General features: G+C 47.3%; 1 protein-coding gene across 3 annotated transcripts in view; it reads right to left on the bottom strand.

Moving 5' to 3' along the window:
- ABHD12B (abhydrolase domain containing 12B) overlaps positions 1 to 20,119 on the bottom strand; it is a 34,428-nt gene that overhangs the window by 8,066 nt on the left and 6,243 nt on the right. The window contains exons 2-10 of one of the 3 annotated variants that reach the window (XR_012645872.1): positions 15,126 to 15,247; positions 8,147 to 8,246; positions 7,090 to 7,209; positions 4,791 to 4,821; positions 4,395 to 4,440; positions 4,165 to 4,294; positions 2,743 to 2,783; positions 1,891 to 2,023; positions 528 to 610 (exon numbers count right to left, since the gene is read on the bottom strand). Coding sequence is in view for 2 of the 3 variants with exons in the window: in XM_074996201.1 (XP_074852302.1) it covers positions 528 to 610; positions 1,944 to 2,023; positions 2,743 to 2,783; positions 4,165 to 4,294; positions 4,395 to 4,440; positions 4,791 to 4,821; positions 7,090 to 7,209; positions 8,147 to 8,246; positions 15,126 to 15,247 (753 nt within the window). In the remaining variant the exon portion in view is untranslated. The remainder of the gene's footprint in view (positions 1 to 527; positions 611 to 1,890; positions 2,024 to 2,742; positions 2,784 to 4,164; positions 4,295 to 4,394; positions 4,441 to 4,790; positions 4,822 to 7,089; positions 7,210 to 8,146; positions 8,247 to 15,125; positions 15,248 to 20,119) is intronic. The other 2 variants (XM_074996202.1, XM_074996201.1) reach the window with 2 other exon arrangements.

The raw sequence follows: 20,119 nt of genomic DNA, 5'->3' as shown, positions 1-20,119 counted from the left end.
GGAAGCGAACAGAACAGGGAATCATCAAAGTGATCCCTATCCTGACATCCATTTCCAGTCTGACAGACAGAGGCAGGGAACACCATTCCTACCCATCCTGGCTAACCGCCATTGATGGGCCTAACTGCCATGACTTTAACTAGTTCTTTTTTGAACCCTGGTGAAGTCCTGGTCTCAACAGCCTCCATTGACCAGGAGTTCCACAGGTTGAGTGTATATTCCATGAAGGAAAACTTCCTTTTTTATTTTAAGCCTGCTACCCATTAATTTCATCTGAGGACCCCTAGTTCTTATATGCTGTGGGAACAAGTAAATCCCTTTTCCCCACGCCAGTCATGATGTTCTAGACCCCTCTCATATCCCACCCCCCTTAGCCTCCTCTTTTCTAAGCGGATTCCGACACTGGACATACGAGGGGTCGGAAGGAACCCAGGAACAGGACTGTGCCACTGGAATTCAGTCAGCCCAGCCAGATAACGAACAGACATTCACACATACAGAAGTGTAGGCCCAGAAACGTTACTCACTTTTCATCATTACGGAAGAATAGGTCACCCGCTGCCATTGAGTCGAGGACAAGGTACTCGAAACCTGGGAACTTATGGTAAATCTGTTAAAGGAAGGGGGAGAGTTCAGTGTGATACACCCCTGGAGGGGGTCCCGCTGTGCAAAGTTTACCTATATATAAAACCAAGTGTTCAAGGCTTCACCCTGTAAAACTCACGTTACGCTCCATTACTTCAAGAGAGTCTTTTCCACACCTCACAGCTGCTACTTCTCACCACCCCAGCCTGGCTCAGAACACTCGTCTGCCCCCAGGCCTGCATGTGGTGTCAGGTCGTCACCCTGCTGCATCAGGCCCAATTCCTGGGCCCCCTGCTCCACCGCCCAGACCCTGGCCTCCCCACCCCAGCCTCCCACACACCCCCTCCACCTGCCAGCCCACAGCTCCAGCCCGCTGGTGCCCCTCTGTCGGCCTGCTCCCCCACCATCCTCCCTGCCTCCTCTTGCTGACCCTCACACAGCTCCTGCCCTCACAACCCTGCTCTACAGAGTGGCCTCCCCCCCAACCCCTCTCCACAGGGGCTGGAGTGTGCAGGGGCCTGGCTGCATAGGACACCAAAAATCCTAAAGGACGGCCCCGAGGGCCAGTAAGACAGAATTTAGTCTTCTCCTCTAGCAGCCCTGAGGGCCTGGGAATGAGGCTCCCATGGCACAAGCAGCAAGAGAAAGGCTGGCTCGCATCTTGGGGGGAACTCACCCTCAATGACTTTGAGCCACCTCAGCAACTCCAACAATCCCAGGCCATTCCCGTAAGTGGAGAGAACACCCCACAGCTTAGCTCTGCGAGCCTGTCTCAGTTCCAGCAGACTCCACTGGCCCCACTCCTCCCTAGAACCTCTGCCACACACTGGGTTGCAGTCGTACCCCGATGTGATCTGCCCATCAAGCTTCCAGCTCCCAGCATGCACCAGGGCTTACAAAGCAGCCACACAAGCTTTCTTCCACAGTCACCGCATTGCAGAAAGGCCTCCCCAGCCACACGCAGAGCGCGGAGGGTCCCTTTACACACCAGGTAAAATGCCTGGATTGACTAGGCCAGAGCATGGCAAGGACCTGCCTTGCAGGCCAACAGGCCTGGTGTTTGGACACTAAGGAATACTGTACCATCTCCAATAGGACAGCAGCCTTGGCACACAGCTAGTTCATAGCTTTCCTCCCAGAGACGGCCTATGACTAATAGCTCTTCACAGACAAGATGGCCGTTGTGTTCTCTAAGGCTGAACACCGGCTGGTCAGGAGCTACGACGCCACCCGACAACCACAGAAGTCACACTTCCTTCCCAGGCTCACAAGATGGGAGACCAGCGCCAAACCGCTTAGAAACACCTCGTGGCTGCCGTGTGCGGCTGTGCTAGGTTGCCGTGAGTCGGTCGCCTTACTCTGGTCAGGGGGATGTGAGCTGCTGCATCACGAATGTTGGTGTAGGGCGATTCCAGAACAATCAAGTCAACCTGGATGCCTTGGAAACCGGCAAGGAGGGAAGAGACCATCGTCAGTTTGACAAGGGACCATTCAACCTCCTTGGTGCTGCCTCTGCCCCTCCACCACCATCCCCCCTTGCCCTAGGAGGCCACCCCCACAATTAGGCAGCCAGGTGCATGAGAGCCCGGTGTTCTCATGCACTGAGCATCTGTTCCATTCCCTCCCTCCCACCCAGAGACACACCACACAGTTAGATGAGAAGTCGTCCCTTGTTCTGTCACCATTCAGGGACTGTGCCTAACGCCTGGACCAGAGAGCTGATCCCAGCATTACTGGTGCCTTTCCAGTGACTGCAGTGAGCTCTGGATCAGGCCTGGTCAGCTGCGTGTTGGGAACATTAAAGTGGCTAGAAGCATCAAGTTACTGTAGTGTCTAGGTCTGCCCCACACAGTGCTTGGGAGCTGCTCTGTTTCCTTGGCACTATCCAACTCCTCCTATGGAGAAGAGTTGCCAACAGGTGCAGAGTCTGCTCCTAGGCTCCCCAGATGGCATCCCCCTGCTCCCAGGAAGGGCCAGACACACAGTGCACTCCTGCAATTCCTGACCAACAACCCCTTGGAGGTGAACCCAGCCACTGCGCGGTAGGGCAGCCTAAGGGTTTGTCTAAGCATGGCCAGGGCCACAGGGAGCTGTGATGGACCCGCTTGCTCCTCCCACCTGACAGGTAGCCCACGGTTATAAATATTTGCCAGCTACCTTTTTCTTCCAACAGTTTCCTTGCAACATTCGTTGCAACCCTGTAAGGAAGGAGAGGCCAGTCACAGAACATGGGGCCAGGGCATTTAAAAAAAAAAAAAAAACACCAAAGCAATTAAGCACTGAGGTCACTTCCCTTGATCTCCCACATAACACAGCCCACCAGACTTCCCCAAATCAACTATTTCAAGACTAATAGCTGTGGTTGAAAGAACTTTTCAGAAAGATCCAATCGTCACTTCAGTATTTCAAGTGAAATACTTAGACTAGAAATAGAAAGGTAATTAACCCATGGAACAATTTGCTGAGGTCTGTGATGGAATGCCGGCAAATTGGTCCAAGGGTTAATTACCCTTCTATTTCTAAGTCTAAGTTTCACCACTTGAATCTTGTAACATCTCTGGCTGGAGATTCCCCGATTGTCAGATTTCTGTTCCCCACCCAGGTACTTTTAGACTAAGGCCTTTACCCCTTTCCTTCCTGAAGATAAAATCAATGGAGCTCAGAGTCTCACTATGACGCATATTCTCCCCAATCCTTGAAGCCTTCTTGGGGCTCTTCTCTGAACCTGCTCAAAATTTTAACCCCACATCATTCTTGAACCATTGACACCAGAACTGGACAGTATTCTAGCAGTGGTGACACCACTGTCAGATACAGAAACAAAATAACCTCTGCTCCTACTGAAGATTGGTTTGTGCAGCCAATGGTTGGGTTATTTTTGGCCACAGCATTGTTCTGGGAGCTCATGTTCACCTTGCGTCTCTACCACGATGACCCCCCCATGCCTTTCAGAGTCACCATTTCCAGGGAGAGTCCATCAGCCTGTAACTACAACGTAAACGTTCTGTTCCAAGGTGGTGGGACTTCATGTTTGGTTGCCCTGTGACATGTTTGCTTAGGGCTGACCAGTCTACCAGGCAATCCAGATTGTCCTATATAGTGTCCTGTACTCCAGCAAGCTTTGTGAGAATTGTTTTCTTCCAGGTCATTAACAGAAATATTAATTAAGTGGGGACAAGAACCAACCTCTGCCAAGCTCTCTTTTAAAAATACCTGCTGATAGAGCATTCCCAATTTGCAATTACACAGAGATGCATCAGCTAGCCAATACTATCCGTTGCGAGTGTGCCGTGTTCATTTTGTGAACAAGTCCTGTAGCACCTTGCAGACTAACAGATATTTTGGAGCAAATATCTCCATGACCATCTCCAAAGACCATGAAGCGGGTCTTTGCCCACGAAAGCTTATGCTTGAAAATATCTGTTAATCTATAAGGTGCCACAGGACTTCTTGTTGTTCCCTTGTATTTTAGATCATACAGCAACATGCATTTGTCCAGCAACACATCTATCTGCCAACAGCAGAGATGCTTCACACCAATCCCTACATCCCTTGACCAGTTGCCAGTAGCACACTTACCCGCTCCCCAAGGAGTGTCCCCAGAAGAGCACAGGGCTATTCCCACTCCGGGCTTTCACCCAGTCGTAGAGGAACATGACGTCGGTAGTGAGCCCCGTCTCACTTGGATAGCCACTGGAGTCCCCATACCCTGGGACACGGCAGATTAGGAGGCAACAGCATGAGTAAAAAAAAAAAAAGTTTAAAAATCTGGTGAACTAGCTTTGTGTTGGTTTTGTTTCTAAGTTTACCTCTGTAGTCAAGAGCCAGTACATGGAAGCCAGCAGCACTCAGCACCTATTTAAGAGATCAGGGGATGTTACTCTTCAATGACAGGCTGAGGCAGCCAAAGTACTGGTTGTACAAAACTTATTGCTATTGTCAGGTGCTAGAAGAACCACAGTCCACGGAAAGAAAGAATCTAGCTGGTACCATCCTACTTGCCTAACTCCTAGCCATCACTCCAATGGGTGCAATTGTCTTGTGTGTGTCAAGCAGGAAAGATTTAAACCCTACCAATCTTTGCTGGAGGCCTCTTTCCTCGGCCAGCAAGTACAACAAACAGCATTCTGAGATACCAGCTGAGCAAGTACATGCTACGCATTGGGCTGTGGGAGGTGATACCCATTCGTATGGGTCTGACCTACCTTCATCAAGGAAACTCGGTGCCCTGAAGCCCTGTAGGAGTTAAAAAGAAGAAGAAAGCAGCTTTAAGGATTCACTGATTCTAAGAACAAGCCCTGCGTATGAGGGGCACCCGGATTACAGGCAAAAGGCAGACTGGAGGCAATGAAGTCTCTTTAGGCAACAGAAGGCTGTTAAGTGATTTTTAAAACTTGTGGTGCCCTAAACAAGGGGACAGTTTTAAATCTGAGCACCACATGGGAACCAAGAGTCTGCAGATGACTGCTTTCACAGGTCAGCTGGCCTATTTTTTTCAGTGAATGCAACTTCTTGGGGCTAATGCACCTGTGATTAGAACCAGACTCAAAATGGGGGTATTGGTCTCCAGAGCTATGATACGTACAACTCTAAACAGACACAAATGAGGTTAAAATGAACTTAACATTTCCCAGGTATTACACAAGCAAGTAGCTTTATAGCAGGTTTCTCTCACATTGGATTAGCCATCAATTTTAAGGGAGGATTGGGACAGCCACTACCAAATTTGGGCAAAGCTTTACCAAGCCACAGGAAGTTAATATTTTATCACCCAAAGAAGCTTTAAGAATTGAAGACTTAAAGTGAGAGCCAGCAAGATAGAAGAACAGCATGCCCAGCCCATGTGCACCAACTCTGGAGTGAAGAGACGTATGGACAAAGTCGACAAGTGCTGAAATACCGAAAAGAAACAAAGGGTGGTTCTGACTACTTTGTGTTTGAAACAGGTCTGCCTCAGGGAGAGGATAGTTAGATCAGTAATTTTCTTTTTTTTTTTTAAATTTGTCTATGGGTCTGAAAATAAAGTGTAACTAAACCATAACAGAATACCACTGAATATATTTGGACTTTTTCCAACTTTCTCAAATACATTGATTTCTATTGCAACACTTTGTATTTATTTTTGACTACAAATACTAGACTGTAAAAGCTAGTATTTCAATTCACCCAATACAAGTACTTGTTCAGCCAATCGTTCAGACAAACAACAAGTAGGACTGAGTGGACTTGTAAGCTCCAAAGTTGTGCATTGATGAGAGTGCGGTTGCATTAAAAAAAAAAATTATACAACAGATTGCATTACAGTACCTGTATGAAGTGAACTGAAAAATACTATTTCCTTTATCATTTTTACAGTGCAAATATTTGTAATCAAAATATGAAGTGAGCCTGTACACTTTGTATTGTGTTGTAGAAACAGATATTTTAAAAATGTAGAAAACGTCCAAAAATTGTCTTTTATTATTGTTTAACAGTTAGATAAATTGCAATTAGAGTTAATCATGTGAGTTAACTGTGATTAATTGACAGCCCAAACAAACAGCTTAGTCCAAAAGAAATCTAGCTGTACTTCTGAGCCATTCCAAGGGGATATGAAGACAGTGATTCATGGCTGTTTAGCATGGCGCTAACATGGGACATTTTGGCAGCATTCAGGGTATGACTGTGTAACCCACATGCCAAGAGGTGGGCGGGTCACTGCACTTAAACCTCTTAGAAGAGGCTCTCTCTCTCTCCCCCACCCTCCAGCCTGAGCTGAAAGCTAGGTGGCTTTTAGCTCAAAGCGTAGAGGCTCCTGCATGAAGCTCCAGGTCGCAGTGGTTACAGGGGGCCCAGGTGGGCAGTTACAACTGCAATACACAAGATGGGGCAAATCCAGAGCTGACTCTGATCCATACAACCCAATTGAAATCAATAGTTTATACAAGTGTGGCCAGACTAGGGCTTGGTTAGGAGGAGACTCCAGGCATAGGGTGGAGGCGTGAGGCAGACCCAGGTGAAGGATACAACAAGCAACTTAGACTGAGCAAAGGGGGCTGGGAGGGTGGAGTGAAAGGAGACAGGAGAAGAGAGCCAGGAAGGCGCTCCGGTGCAGCAAGCTGTGCAGGTGAGGAGGAGGAGGAGCCGGGAGTCAAGTGAAGGGATTTTAGGAGAGGCTGAACTTTGTCACAGCATCAGGCAAGGCAAACCACCACCACAGTAGGTTGGAAAGCTTGGCAAGAAGCTGGCAGGAGTCAAGGCCAGAGCCTGGAACAGAGTCTTTCCAAGGGACAGAGGAGACGACATGTGGATGGAACTGGCGGGACACAAGAGCATTGTCTCAGCCAAGCTTGGGGTGGGGGCTTGTGGGGTTGGAGGAGGGAGAACTTTGAGTTTGCAGCCAAAATATTTCTGCCTCCAGCCAGCAAATGTCCGATGTCACTGTCACAAGCTACAAAAAAAAAAAGGACACCCACCCACCCCAAAGTAAGGCTAATACTTCATTCATAGGTTCATGTTAATCACCTGTTGCCTCCATTGCCATGGAGGTAAATTATAACCGGATTATCATCTGCAAGAGCTTCTTCATACCAGCTGTGGTCCTTCCCTTGGGCTTCTTTTCCCCAGCTCTCAGGCAAAACATGCCTAGAAGAACCAAGAGCATGTAACAAACAAGCCTGCTCACATGTATCTGGATTTTCCATTTCTGCCCACAGGAGACCTGCTTCTCTTTCATGGATGAGGCAGTAGGAAGATAAATAACTGTATTCAACTAATGGTCTTCAAAAACCAGGCAAGCACAGCCTCTCCTGTGATGTAGAGTCCAGCCACCTCTCTGTCCACTACTCTACACAGAATCCCACTTGCAAAGGAAATAACCGTTTGCATTTGATCTGTCTTTAATTCAGCAGACTAAAATGCAACATCATTTCTCCCTTTTAAAGGACAGATACGTAGTGCCACCAGAGCCCAGAAGCCACTGGCCAGGAACAGCCACACTGTGAACAGTGATACAGATAAAGGGCTTTGGATACAAGCATTGTTGACAGCGAATAGGAATAAAGGGGAATACTGAATATCCAACAGAGACACCAATGCACATGCTGCTAAATGACTAACCCAACAGTCCAGACAGATTTTCAAGACTTTGTACCTGCCCAGATGCACCTTGGTGTACATGGGCAGGTGGTGAGAGATCAGACTGTCTAGTTTTGTCCCTGTTGGTCTGTGCACAGACCTATCGGGTCACTCGAGAGCTGAGACCTTTGCACCCAGATATGACGACTGTTGTACTACAGAGCAAGTCCTGGAGACACATGGGGTCTTACAACTCTGCTTTGACACTAGACCATACACAGCTGCATGCAGAATGTAAAATTAAAGTTTTGGCTGGAGAATCTAGAAAGTGTGAGTAGAGACTGATTTTTACAGTGCATTCCACGTGTGCCAGCTATGGCTATCATTTGAGATTTGAAATCCTTACGGGTCAGACCTCACTCATGTTTATTACAGTTCACATGCTTTCCTTCCGCTAGCCCACAGGAATCTAAACAGCTCCCGTTGCCAGCACTGCTCTACTCACCAGATGCCGATGGTGACCTCTGGCTCGGTTGTGAGATAAAAGTTCACAGTGTGGTTCAGCAACAATTCAGGCTTCCTGAAGTCCACAAAGGGATACGACACTGAGAAAGACAAGTCACCAGATATGAATGGCACATTGTCTGCAGCGCAGCAAGAACCCCATTCGTAGCTTGCTGGGATTCATTCACACCCACGGTCACAGACACAGACCATCACCCGATTCCTGGGAAGACATTTCAAGCTGTTATTGAGAGGAGGACACCAATTCCCAAGCTATCAAGGGTGGAATCTTCTGAAGCAGCTAGCTAATTGCTCCCACTGAGGTCAGTGGGCTTCTCACCTGCGATTTCATCAGGAGCACAGGGAAGCCAGCACCATGCAGTTCTGAAACCTTTTACCCCTCAAATTTATATTATGCACAGTACTTCTCCACAGTGAAAGGACTGTACACATCTCTATGACCTCTGCCTGCCAGCCAGCTCACAACTGTCCTGGAGAAGGGGAACAACTCTGCTGTGAGCAGAGCTGCAAGCTTGCCTTGCAGAAAGAGAACTTTCAGTTCACAGTAATGGACCAGTATGCGAGACTTTCCCTCTCCCAAGCCAACTTGAGGTAGGAAAAATACTCCAAAAGTTACTTGAGTAAAAGTGCAACCGCTTTTACTTCTGGGTATTTGAGTACAATCAAGATGTGATATTGTGTTAGTGTATAGTTCTACTCAAGTAGTTTTCCATAGAGGACACTGGTTTCTTGTACTTAAGTAGATCCCCCCCCCCCCCGGGGCAGTTGTACTTTTACTCAAGTAACTTTTTGGGTGCTTTTTCCACCTCTGCCTGAAACTGAGCACTCATTTGCCAGATGGAGCCAGTGATCTTGTGCCTTTCATGCAGGAGATGTCAGGAGGAAAGTGGCTGCAATGGATTCACTTAACAGGCATCATGGCAACGCACACTGATCAAAGCTAAAGCCTCCATTCTTCTCCCATTATGGGCCTTAGCGAGACCTGCATCAGGCCCCAGGAGATTCTGCAGCTTAACTGCAGTTCTACCATTGAGGCTGTGTGTTGTCCTAAATAGTTGGCTCACCAGTATCTCAGTTTCCCCGCATCTAAGAGGGGTATAATACTTACCTGCCTTCACGGGGACACTGATAGTTAACTAATGTCTGGATGCCCCTCTGAAGGGGTAGGGCCAAATTCAGCTCCCATGTAAGCAGGTAAAACCACAGACACTGGTGGGATCAAACCTATTGCACAGCAGGGACCAAGCACAATAGTATCTCCGAGGGTTAGTATATCATCATCATCATCATCATGTCCCTTGACCAAGGTCGCTGGGCACCTTCATGACAACGTTCTTTATAGTCTCTCTCCATCTTTGGCTGGTCATGTGCCAGTTCTTGAGTTGCTGCAAAGCTCATCCTTGTCCATTTTTTAATGTTGTCTATCCATTGCTTTTTCTGTATGCCATGCCTCCTTTTTCCATTCACTGTGCCTTGCAGTATGGTCTTGGACAGGCCTGATGATCTCATTACGTGTCCATATAATCTTAGTTTTCTCTTTTTTATTCTGGACAGTAGGTTGTGATGAGGTCCTATTGCTGAGTTGATGATGTTTCTGACCTCTTCATTACTAATGCATGCCGTATAGGGGATGTTAAGAAGCTTGCGGTATAGCCTCATTTCAAGGGCCTTGATCTTGCGCGCTAGTTCTGCTGTCAGAGTCCATGTCTCGCAAGCAAATAAAAAGATGGAGTGTACAAGAGCTTCCATGAGCCTTACTTTTGACTTTAGGGATATGTTTTTGTCTTTCCAGATTGGTTTTAATTTTGCCATTGCTGCAGTTGTTATTGCTGTTCTGGTGAGTAGTTCTGGTTTTCTACCTGCATCAGAGATGATCGACCCTAAGTATTTAAATTGTTTTACTTCTTTCAATTTCTGTTGTTTCATGGATATTTGCGTGGATATACCCCTAGGATTGTTGGTCATGAATTTTGTCTTTTCTGCATTTTTTTCCATGCCATATTTTATTGAAGTTTTATCTAGGCATTTAACAAGGTTATCTAGTTCTTTTTCACTCCCTGCCAGTCCAACAATGTCATCTGCGAAACGCAAGTTGGTTATAGATTGACCTCCAATGCTAACGGTTCCAGAGTGGTCATCTACAGCATCTACCATGATACGTTCCAGAAAGATGTTAAAAAGCGTAGGAGAGAGTATGCAGCCCTGCCGTACTCTTACAGTGGTACCGAACCAGGCACCAACGGCACCATTGAATAAATACTGCACTACTGGCCTTTTCGTATCAATTTTTTAATTATGTCAATGAGTTTACTGTTGATGTTAAATTGCTTCATTGTTGCCCACAGTGCTGCGTGCCAAACTCTGTCAAAAGGCTTTTTTAAAAATCAATGAAAACAAGGCACAGGTCTTGCTGATGTGAATTGTATTTCTGACAGAGTACAGATAGGTTGAAAATCTGTTCAGTGGTACTCCTGCCTGATCGAAAACCAGCTTGTTCTTCAGAAATAATCTTCTCAGCCTGGGGTGTTAGTCTGTTCAGTATGATTTTCAGCATCACCTTACTAGGGTGGCTAATTAAGCTGATGGTCCTGTAATTTCCACATAACTGTAGGTTTCCTTTTTTAGGAAGCGTTATAATTTGTGATTTAGCCCAAGTTGTTGGCCATTCTCCACTCAGCCATATTTTGTTGTGAATCATCATGAGTATGTCAACCATACTGCTGCCTCCGTGTTTTACAAGTTCAGATGAGATGTTATCTATGCCAGGTCATTTGCCTGTCTTTAGCGATGTAATGGCTGCTTCAACTTCCTCCCATAGGATGGAAAAGTTTATTTCTTCTGTTGGGTTGTTAGCTTTCAGAACATTGGGCTCTCCATTGGAGTTATAGTTGTAGAGCTCAGAGCAGTATTCTGTCCATCTGTTTATAATGTCTCTCTCTTCAGTGAGGCAGTTGCCAGTTTTGTCTTGTACAGTGCTTATTCTGTGTTCTATAGTCTGTGTTAACCCGTTAATACTTTTAAAAGCTTTCTTACTGTTTGCATTTAGGTTCTCTTCAATCTCTAAGCAGCAGTTTTCGATCCAATTTTCTTTTGCTGCTTTCATACTGGTTTTTGTTTTGTTGTTAATTATCTTATATTGTGTTGCTTCTTCAGCAGATTTTTTCTTTTTCTTAAATTCTCTCCTTTGGTCACAAAGGTTCAAAATCTCATTTGTAATCCACTGTTTCTTTTCAGGATGCTATGTTCCTAGTATCTCTGTAGCTGTTTCTGTGACTATGTTTTCGAAGCTTTTAGTGAGTGTTCCTAGCTCTTGCTCAAGTGTGAGCAGGTGAGCAACTTTCCCTCTTATCATAGCTTGGAACTCACTGACAGTATTTGGGTCTTTAAGACGGTCCAGATTAAATTTAACACAACTGTTCTTTGGTTTAGAAGTCTTTTTCAGTCGTATCTGAAAACTCATTAGGACCAAGTTATGATGGCTCCCGATGTCTGCTCTTGGGAAGCTACGTGTCTTCTGTACGTTCACACCAGACCGGAAATGCTTTTTAATTAGGATGTAATCTGATTATGTTGTCCATCGCGGGTGTGCCAGGTCCAACATCTTGATGGTTTATGGGCTGCCAGTGTATTTGCTACTACTAAGTTATTGTAGCCAGAAAATTCCAATAATTGGAAGCCTTGGTCATTAGTCACTTCATTACAGGGCCCAATGAGATTCAGCCAGTCGTTTATGGCATCCATGCCTATTTTGGCACTCCAGTCACCTTGTACAGTTACAATACTTTTTTTTGGGATTGCAGCTATGATATTCTGAAGTTGACTGTAGAAACTTTCTGTGTAATCATCGTCATGGTCAGTAGTCGGTGCGTACACTTGAATGACGGTAATGTTGAATGGTGAAGCTTTCAAGTGTATGGACATGATCCTGCTAGATATCCAGCAGCAAGCTAGAAATGAGTTCTTGATGTCTTAATGGAGTAGGTTTCCTAATACATAAAGATGTTTATCTTCTTCTCCACTGTAATAGAACAAATGGCCTTCGTCTGTTCTGAGCTCCCCAAAATTTTTCCATCTTACTTCGCAGAGTCCAAGGATATGCCAGGTGTAGTTTTTCATTTCATAGGTCAGTTCTTTAAGCTTACCTGTTTGATTTAGTGATCTTACGTTCCATATGCCTACAGTTAGGCATTTTCTTGCACAAGGTTTTTGGTTCACCAGTAGCTGACAACACAACCGTCCTGTTGTACGACAGAATGCGCGGTCCTTGTTAACCTGGGTGACGACCCATCCAGTATGGAGTTAGTTATGTTAGTTGTCATGAGGCGTGTCTTGGGCAGATTTCAAACCTGGCCGAGCCCATCCCTCTCCAGGCAGCCAGAGCCCCGTTAGCCTGTCTCCTTATGGAGGCAGTTGCCAGTCAGCACCACTGGGTGGGGGGGCTGACTTGTGTGGACACGGGTCATCAGCAGGCTACAACTTTTCGCTTTTCACCCTCCCAGGGTGGGAAGAGCTCACTGATCCTGACAGTGCTGGCTGTAAATCCATGGATATCAGCTTTATAGCCACAGGTACCTGCATCCAGGGATCATTTCTGCAGAAGCAAATTTTGTATCCATGGACGGCTCCATGAATACCGCTATCCATGTACTCCTTGATCTCCAGACTTCGGAGTCCCACAGCATCCAAGAGAACAAGGGCTTCAGTGTAAAGAAACTGAAATTCTTTACCTGGCCTTGCTGTTCCTCTCGCTATGCAATAGGGCATCAGAGAACAATTGCAGAACTGGTCCATTGTTTCTTTGTGCCGTAGCAGAACTCAATTCAAGTCTCTCACACTCTAACAGCCTCGGCGCCCCTGCCGAAAGCAGAGCTTGCTCAGTAAGTGTGGGTAGCTCATTCCAAGGTACTTTAAGAAATTCCTGATTGCTGTCAACTTGAGGGGTGTTTTTAAAACTCCTTTATTCGGGAACAAGACTGAGGCGCAGAATAAAAGTGGGCCTGAAAAACATGCCTGCAAAGTCTCAGGCATCAAGAACAGTCCCTTCATTGGCCCTCCAATAGCTACTCAAGTGAATTCAGAGGTGCACCAAACCCCTGACACGCAGCCCTGTGACTGAGGCCAGGTCTACACTAGACATTAAAGTTGACTGTAGATACGCAATTCTAATTATGGCAATTGCGTAGTTAGAATCAACTTATCTGCAATCATTTAACCTGGCTGGCCTCAGACAGCGGTTGATGGAGAGGGAAAAAAAATAACGAAATAGAAACCAAAAATCAGCCTCCCTTACCCCTCCCAATACAGAAGAATACAGGGGTTGACTGACACCAGAAAGGTCAATTTCACACAACCCCACTATGAAATTGGAGCCTGGAAGTCTGACCCCAACCAGATCTACCTTCCCGGTAGCGAAGACGTACCCTGAGACAATGACTGCCTATAGGAGTGCAAACAGTTACTCCTATGTCTGCACCTCTGCATGTGCACAGAATTTATTGCACCTGCAAATTTTTTTTTCTTCCTCCACAATGAGCAGATTCTGCCAGGGAAACATGGCAGATATCTTTTTCCGATTGGGGACGTGGCACTGGGACAGACTGCTCGAGGTAGCAGCCAATAGACTAAAAAAAGAGGCTGCATTCCTTACAACGCCTTGCCTTTGAAGCCACGCACGGGATTGGGGCAGGGGGGTGACAGACTGTAGCACATAGGGCTGCTGGGAGGTCACAGACTGGGTTCAGAAGGGCTTACTGAGGGGCGGGGGGACAGACTGGGGCAAAGGCAGAACAGATGTGGTGGTGCAGGACCACTGAGGTACCTGAATGAACGGGAGAAACTAAGGGTCAGCCAAGGTCTGCATGGGGGAGGCTCCCCAGCTCCCTAATAACCCACCTCCATTCCCTACTTCTCCCAACCACACCCAAACCACCCTCCAGGTTCACTGCCAGGCTCCTTCCTGCAATAACTTCCTCTCCCTGAGCTCCTGTTTCCCTGACTCACCCCCAGCCTGGCACCGCCTCTGAGGGATGCGGGGAACAAAGTTCCACACTGTAGGTTGATGGAATTATTACTCATCGTCCTTTGTGAGCACACTTAGTGAAGAATCTATTTGTCAGAAACATTTCCTCACTCTTATGTTGTCTGTATTGTTACAGACAGACATACTTGCTGGCAGGTATTGTGAAATAAAATTACCAAAACAATTGAAACTGGTGCAATTATATTGTGGGATTTTGACAAACTGTCGGCGCGCAATTCTTCCAGAAATAACGATGCAATGCCAATTAGGCCTCTCTCCTCGACATCCGTCTTCATCCAACGCTGCTATTCTGAGGGCAGCTCTACGCTAGACCTTCAAGTTGATCCTAGATATGCAATTCAGCTATGGCAATTTCATAGCTGGAGTCAACATATCTGTGATCGACTTAGCTGCGTGTCCTCACTGAGAGGGGTCAACGGGAGAAATTCTCTTGTTGACCTCCCTTACTCCTCAAGGGAATGAGGAGCACAGGGGTCAAGTGTCAACCCCAAATAGTTCTATTTCGTTGTTCTCCACTAAGCACATGAAATCGAGCCCCGGATCTGTGCCAGATAAGTCCATCGTAGATCTCCCAGCTAGCATAGATCAATCCTCAGTCATAAACCCTAATGTATTTCTCATCCCACCAAGCCAGTTGCTAGACAGCCCTTCCGCAATGCGGTCTACTCCTCTCGCCACCAAACTGCATCAAGGTTTTGTTTCACATCCCAGAAGTCTCTTGCAATTAGCCAGAATCCCTCCAAATAGTTAATTTCAGTCTGAGATCTTGGATATATTTTTGTCTGGAGCTTTGGTACTAGTAAAGCAACACGTACAATTTTGCACACAACCTGCCCCTTTTGCTTTTTGGTCACCGAGAAAGAACCCAGGATTTCCACCCAATTTCTCATCCACGCAAATAAGTGGGAGGAGTACTTACCAATATTGAGGAAGACAAACTTGGTCAACAGTGCAGGAAAGAGATGCACAAGGACTGGGACGGAAATATAAATAAGGACGACGCACAGGACTAGGTTTCTGAATAACCAGGATAACCAACTGCTGTAAGACAAAAGCAACATTTAGATTCAAGTTTAGGTTTAGAAGGCTTTTCATACGATGTGGGGAGAGAGGGGGAGCTGGGTCTAATCTTTAACTTGGAGGTATGAGTTGAAAATGGGACCTACAATTTTGCAGGGGTGGGTTTTCTTCTGCAGCAGAGGAAACACATAAAAGAGCTTTTGCAAGAATCTTCAAGAAGTCCCTTGCATGTCAGACACCAGAGACCTCTTTAAGACAACCAATTGCTAAGTTTACACTTGTGCTGTTCCAAAGTGCTGCTGCTTGCAAAGATGCCAATTAACCCAGTCTTCTGTACTCTGCAAAGCCTGGAAAACGACCCTCATATCCTCCAAGAGGAGCACTAAGCAGCTGGAGCACTTCTTAAGTTTACAGAAGGCAGAGCATGAATGGAGGCAAAGATCTGAGTATTCCAGTCACGGACTTCAAAGCCTGTTCAATCCTTTGAAACCCTTCTCCTTTCACAAGGCAAGAGAGGCAATTAGCCAAGTCCAGATTATCATTCCTCACACAGAAGCTGTTCCATACTCCAAGCATTTTCTTGCTCTCTCTCTACCTTTCCAGAGAGGGAGTTGTGTTAGTCTGTATTTTAACAAAACAAACCAGCAGTCATGTAGCACTGTTATAACAAAATAATGTCTTTGGTGATGAGCTTTCATGGGACAGACCCACTTCAGATCATGGATCTCAAGAAGTGGGTCTGTCCCACAAAAGCTCATCACCTAATAAATTTTGTTAGTTTTTAAAGTGCTACATGACTGCTGGTTTTTTCCAGAGATGGGATGACCATATCCGAAAGCAGTTTTTAAGATGCTGACTTACCATGGATTTTATACAGAGGCAATAGAATATTTTCTATTTATTATCTATTCATGTTGATGGCCCATTAAAGAACACTTAGGTCCCACAACAGGTCATAGAAGAAGCTTGTCCCCACCCAGCGAGCCTTCCTATGGACACTTCAGCCAAAATACCAACAATAGCAGCTCCAATGAGTCAACACCCACAAGGTCAGACGATCTGCATGTGACCCTGGACTCCATCTCCTACCTGTAATTTTCCCACTAACTAAGACTGACAGTATCTCATCCATGCGAATGAAAGCATAAAGGACCTCTTTCTTGCTCCAAGCTGTGGACTGCAGACTATCACCAGGAGGAGAATTCCAGTCATGGGACTAAGAACCTTCCCATCTTTGGCAACTTCCAAAGGACTTTTACCAGTCAGCAGTTTATTCCATCACTGCTCAAACCCTGATACAGTAAAAACTTTATTTGGCACGTTGAGGGGATGGGCGATGGTAAGGGACCTATTCCAGTTAACTAAGAGGGAGGGAGTTCGAGGGTGAGTGCGGGGCTGGGGGTTGGAGCACAGGCTCCGGGGAGGGACGCAGGACCCGGGAGAGGTTTTGGGATGCCAGATCCAGAGATGCTCAATTTAGGTGGCTCCCTGCAAGCAGCAGCCTGTCCATGCTACTCCTACCAGAGGCAGAGCCAGGCTGCTTCATGCATTGTCTCCACCCACAGGCACTGCCCCCACTGTTCCCACTGGCTGTAGTTCAGCCTTATCTGTGCATCCCATGTAGTTGCACCTCCACCAGGGACAGGTCACTGCTTATGGAGAATCACCCAAGGTCAGCATCCCTCCTGAGTCCAGCACCCCAAAACCCCTCCTGCACCCCAGACACCTTTCCACACCCAAACTCCCTCCTGGAGCAGACATCCGCACCCCCCTCACCCCAACTTCCAGCCCCATACTCCTCCGCATTCCAAACCTTTTATAGCTATTCCTCAGCCCAGCAGCTGCAGGGACAAGTCACCACTTCCAAGGAACCACACAGCCACAACCTATTGGCCTCATGCTGGACTATTAAAATGGTGATTTGTAGAGCTTTCCTGTTGGCCCAAGGCTGGATTGTCATATATTGTGTATATGATCATTGCAGAGTTCTTGCATAGGATTGTTGATTATTTTAACTCTTCTCTTTCAATTTTTTATCATAGTTAGATACTAAGGGATTGGCAAGAGTGTAATTAGTGGGTAAGGTCTGACATGTTGACTTGACAAGGTGCCTGATGTTTTGATACCAGAAGATGACCTAGTTTGATTAAACTGGTTTTCAACAACCACTCATCCTACAGTCTAATGCCTCAGTGGTGAAACAAAGGCTGGGATGCCCAAGGAGACTGCAGTTTGGACTCATTAACCAGTATGATGAGACAAAAAAAGCTTATTTTTGTTACTGGCTTGTTATAGCCAATGCTAGAATAGCCACCCATTTGGGGTGAGTCAGCCCTGTTTCTCAGCTGTTTGTCCTGAAACTGACACACTTAGCTGTGATCACCCGCCCGCCCCCCCCACCCCTCCCCCGAGGCACAATGGCATAAGGTTAAGGACAAACCAAAATGGATCTATCAAAAACAAACCAGACCAGACCAGGTTCATTTCCTTCTTTGAAGGGATTAGTTGCCTGGTGGGTGGTGGAAGCTGTGGATTATTTCAATTTTGATTTTGATTTTAAGACAACTTTTGACAGTCCCAACTAGGAAAATGTTGTTTCGATGAACCTACTCTAAAGGATGCCCACCTGAAAGAGCAGCAATCGATGGTTTGCTGTGGAAGCGAGAAGCTCTACCTCCAAGCCCTGCAGTGGCCAGGCCTGGATTTGCTGCTAGTTGGTCTTTGTACCAGGTAATGGACTGGAGAACATGCTGGGGGCCGGGCACTTGGCTCCCTGCTGCTGCAGAGAAGCCAAGGGTGGGGAGAGGGAGGCAGCTCGGAATGGAGCAGGCTCCAGCTCCCAGCACTGTGGTGGGGGGGCAGGGAAGAAGCAATCCCTCCTGCATCCCACAGATAATCCCCAGGACCTGTCCATAGCAAGTTTGAGGGGGCCCCCCACAGGCCCTCAAAAGCATGGGGCTGAGGAGGTCTGCCAGAGACATCCTGAGTGGGCATGGGGCTTGGGACAACACCCCCCCATTACAGGCCCCTCCCCTCCCCCCCACTCAACTCCTTCCCCAAGCCCCTGCTCCGCCCTAACCCCCTTACTCCCTCCACCAAGCAACATGGCCCAGAGGATTCAGGCATCTGGCACAGCAGCAGGGGTTGCTCATCCCCCTCTCCCTCCCACAGTCACCATGTGGGCAGTGGGAGCCGGAGAGACTCAGAACCCTGCTCCCTGCATCTCTGTGGCACCCAGCAGTGGAGCCATCTACTTCCTGCCACTGCTGGGAAGCTGCACACAGCCAGCCTGGAGGGTGACGTGGCAGGGCAGAGCAGTGCAGGCTCCGGGGCCTCTCTGGCTCCAGGGGTGGGAGAACTCGCAGGGAGAAAGAAATGGGGCTCAACTCTCCCTGGAAGCTGCCCTCCCGGTCAGTTCCGGCCCCCCACCCAGGTGCCCTGCCCATCAGCATCTCCCCCACCTGGTGCCTGCCGTAATCAGCTGTCCAGCAGCATCGAGAGGGTACTGGTTGGAGAAGCAAAGGAGGGGAGCTGTTGGCTGGGGTGGAGCGAGGCAGAGCACCACCGCCCTCTCCAATATGGCACCTACAGGGTCTTCTGTTTAGATAATCTACAGGGCTGCAGCTCTCTCTTCCTAAGGGGCAATAGAGAGTCTGGCACAGTGGGGTCCCAGGCTGTGTCTACACTAGGAGCTAAATTCGAATTTAAGGCAGTTAGCTCGTTGTTACCAAATGACTGTCTTCACTGTAAATACCATTAGCTCAATTTAGTGTGCACTAACCTCCAGATTACAAAAACCTGACCAGTATCATGTGAATCTTGACTTCAGAAGTTCAATTAAAAGGCCAGCGTGGAAGTGCCACATCTTAAAAGTGAATTTATTAGCCTCCCGTGGTGTCCCGTGAGTAACCCCCAATACCCCTCAGTGCTCTGCTCTGGCCCCTGCTCTCCAGTAATGGGAAGGCCGTGAATTTCCAAGCGGGAGCAGTGAGCCTTTGGCTGTGGGCTCCTGTTAGTATGAGAGCCTGAGAAATGTCTGTCTGTTTGCTATTAGAGCTGTAGGTGCACCTGCCCATTCCAACAGCCCCTGCAGGGAGTTTGTGGCTCTGTCTGTACACGTTTTTTCTGTGCTGCCCCACACCAGCCACTGCCCCATCGCACCACATGTCAACAAGGCTGTGGTGGGGGGTCCATGCCTTGGGGGAACATGCCAAGAAACTTCTGCCCAGAGCTTTACATGTGTGAGCAAACCCCCTTCCCTGCCCCAGAGGCATCACACACTTTAGGTCTTTTCCATGCTCTGCCATATCACATGGGTAGCCCCCAACTCAATAAAAGGATGTGCCTGCTGTTCGGGGCTGACCATGCTGCCAGGCAGCACCACAATAGATGGAGCCCTAAACATGTGCAAAGGGTGGGAAAGATATTCAGAGGCTTGCAGTTGCTGTGGAGAAGTTCCCTCTGTGCATCTTAGCCACTGTGGGGAAATACTTCAGCAATGATGATGGGAGGTGGGACATCCAGTGGAGAACACAGTGGTTGCACATAACCCCTATGGGCACTGGAAAGCCAAAGTATCAGAGAGGTAGCCATGTTAGTCCCATGCTTTAAATACCCCTCTGAAATGCCCCCCGCCACTCATGCAGCTGCTGAAGCAGGTCTTTGCCTACAAAAGCTTATGCTCCAAAATATGTTAGTCTAAGGTGACACAGGGCTTCTTGTTGTTGAGGGGAGAGTCTTGGGCTTTCCAGAACAACTGTTTTCTGAAAAAAAAAAACTTTCCTACCTTGTCTTTCTTCATGCTTTTCAGGGTCCCTGTATTAGTTTCAATAAAGTCAAATCTTTTTTGAGACTTTTCTTCTAACTTTGAGGATCCCTGTATTATTTCCAGGG

This window comes from Carettochelys insculpta, chromosome 6 (genome assembly GCF_033958435.1).
Source record: "Carettochelys insculpta isolate YL-2023 chromosome 6, ASM3395843v1, whole genome shotgun sequence".
In the NCBI taxonomy this organism is placed as follows: domain Eukaryota; kingdom Metazoa; phylum Chordata; order Testudines; family Carettochelyidae; genus Carettochelys; species Carettochelys insculpta.
Note: the sequence above shows the minus strand (reverse complement) of the source record. Positions and strands in the feature narration are given on the sequence as shown.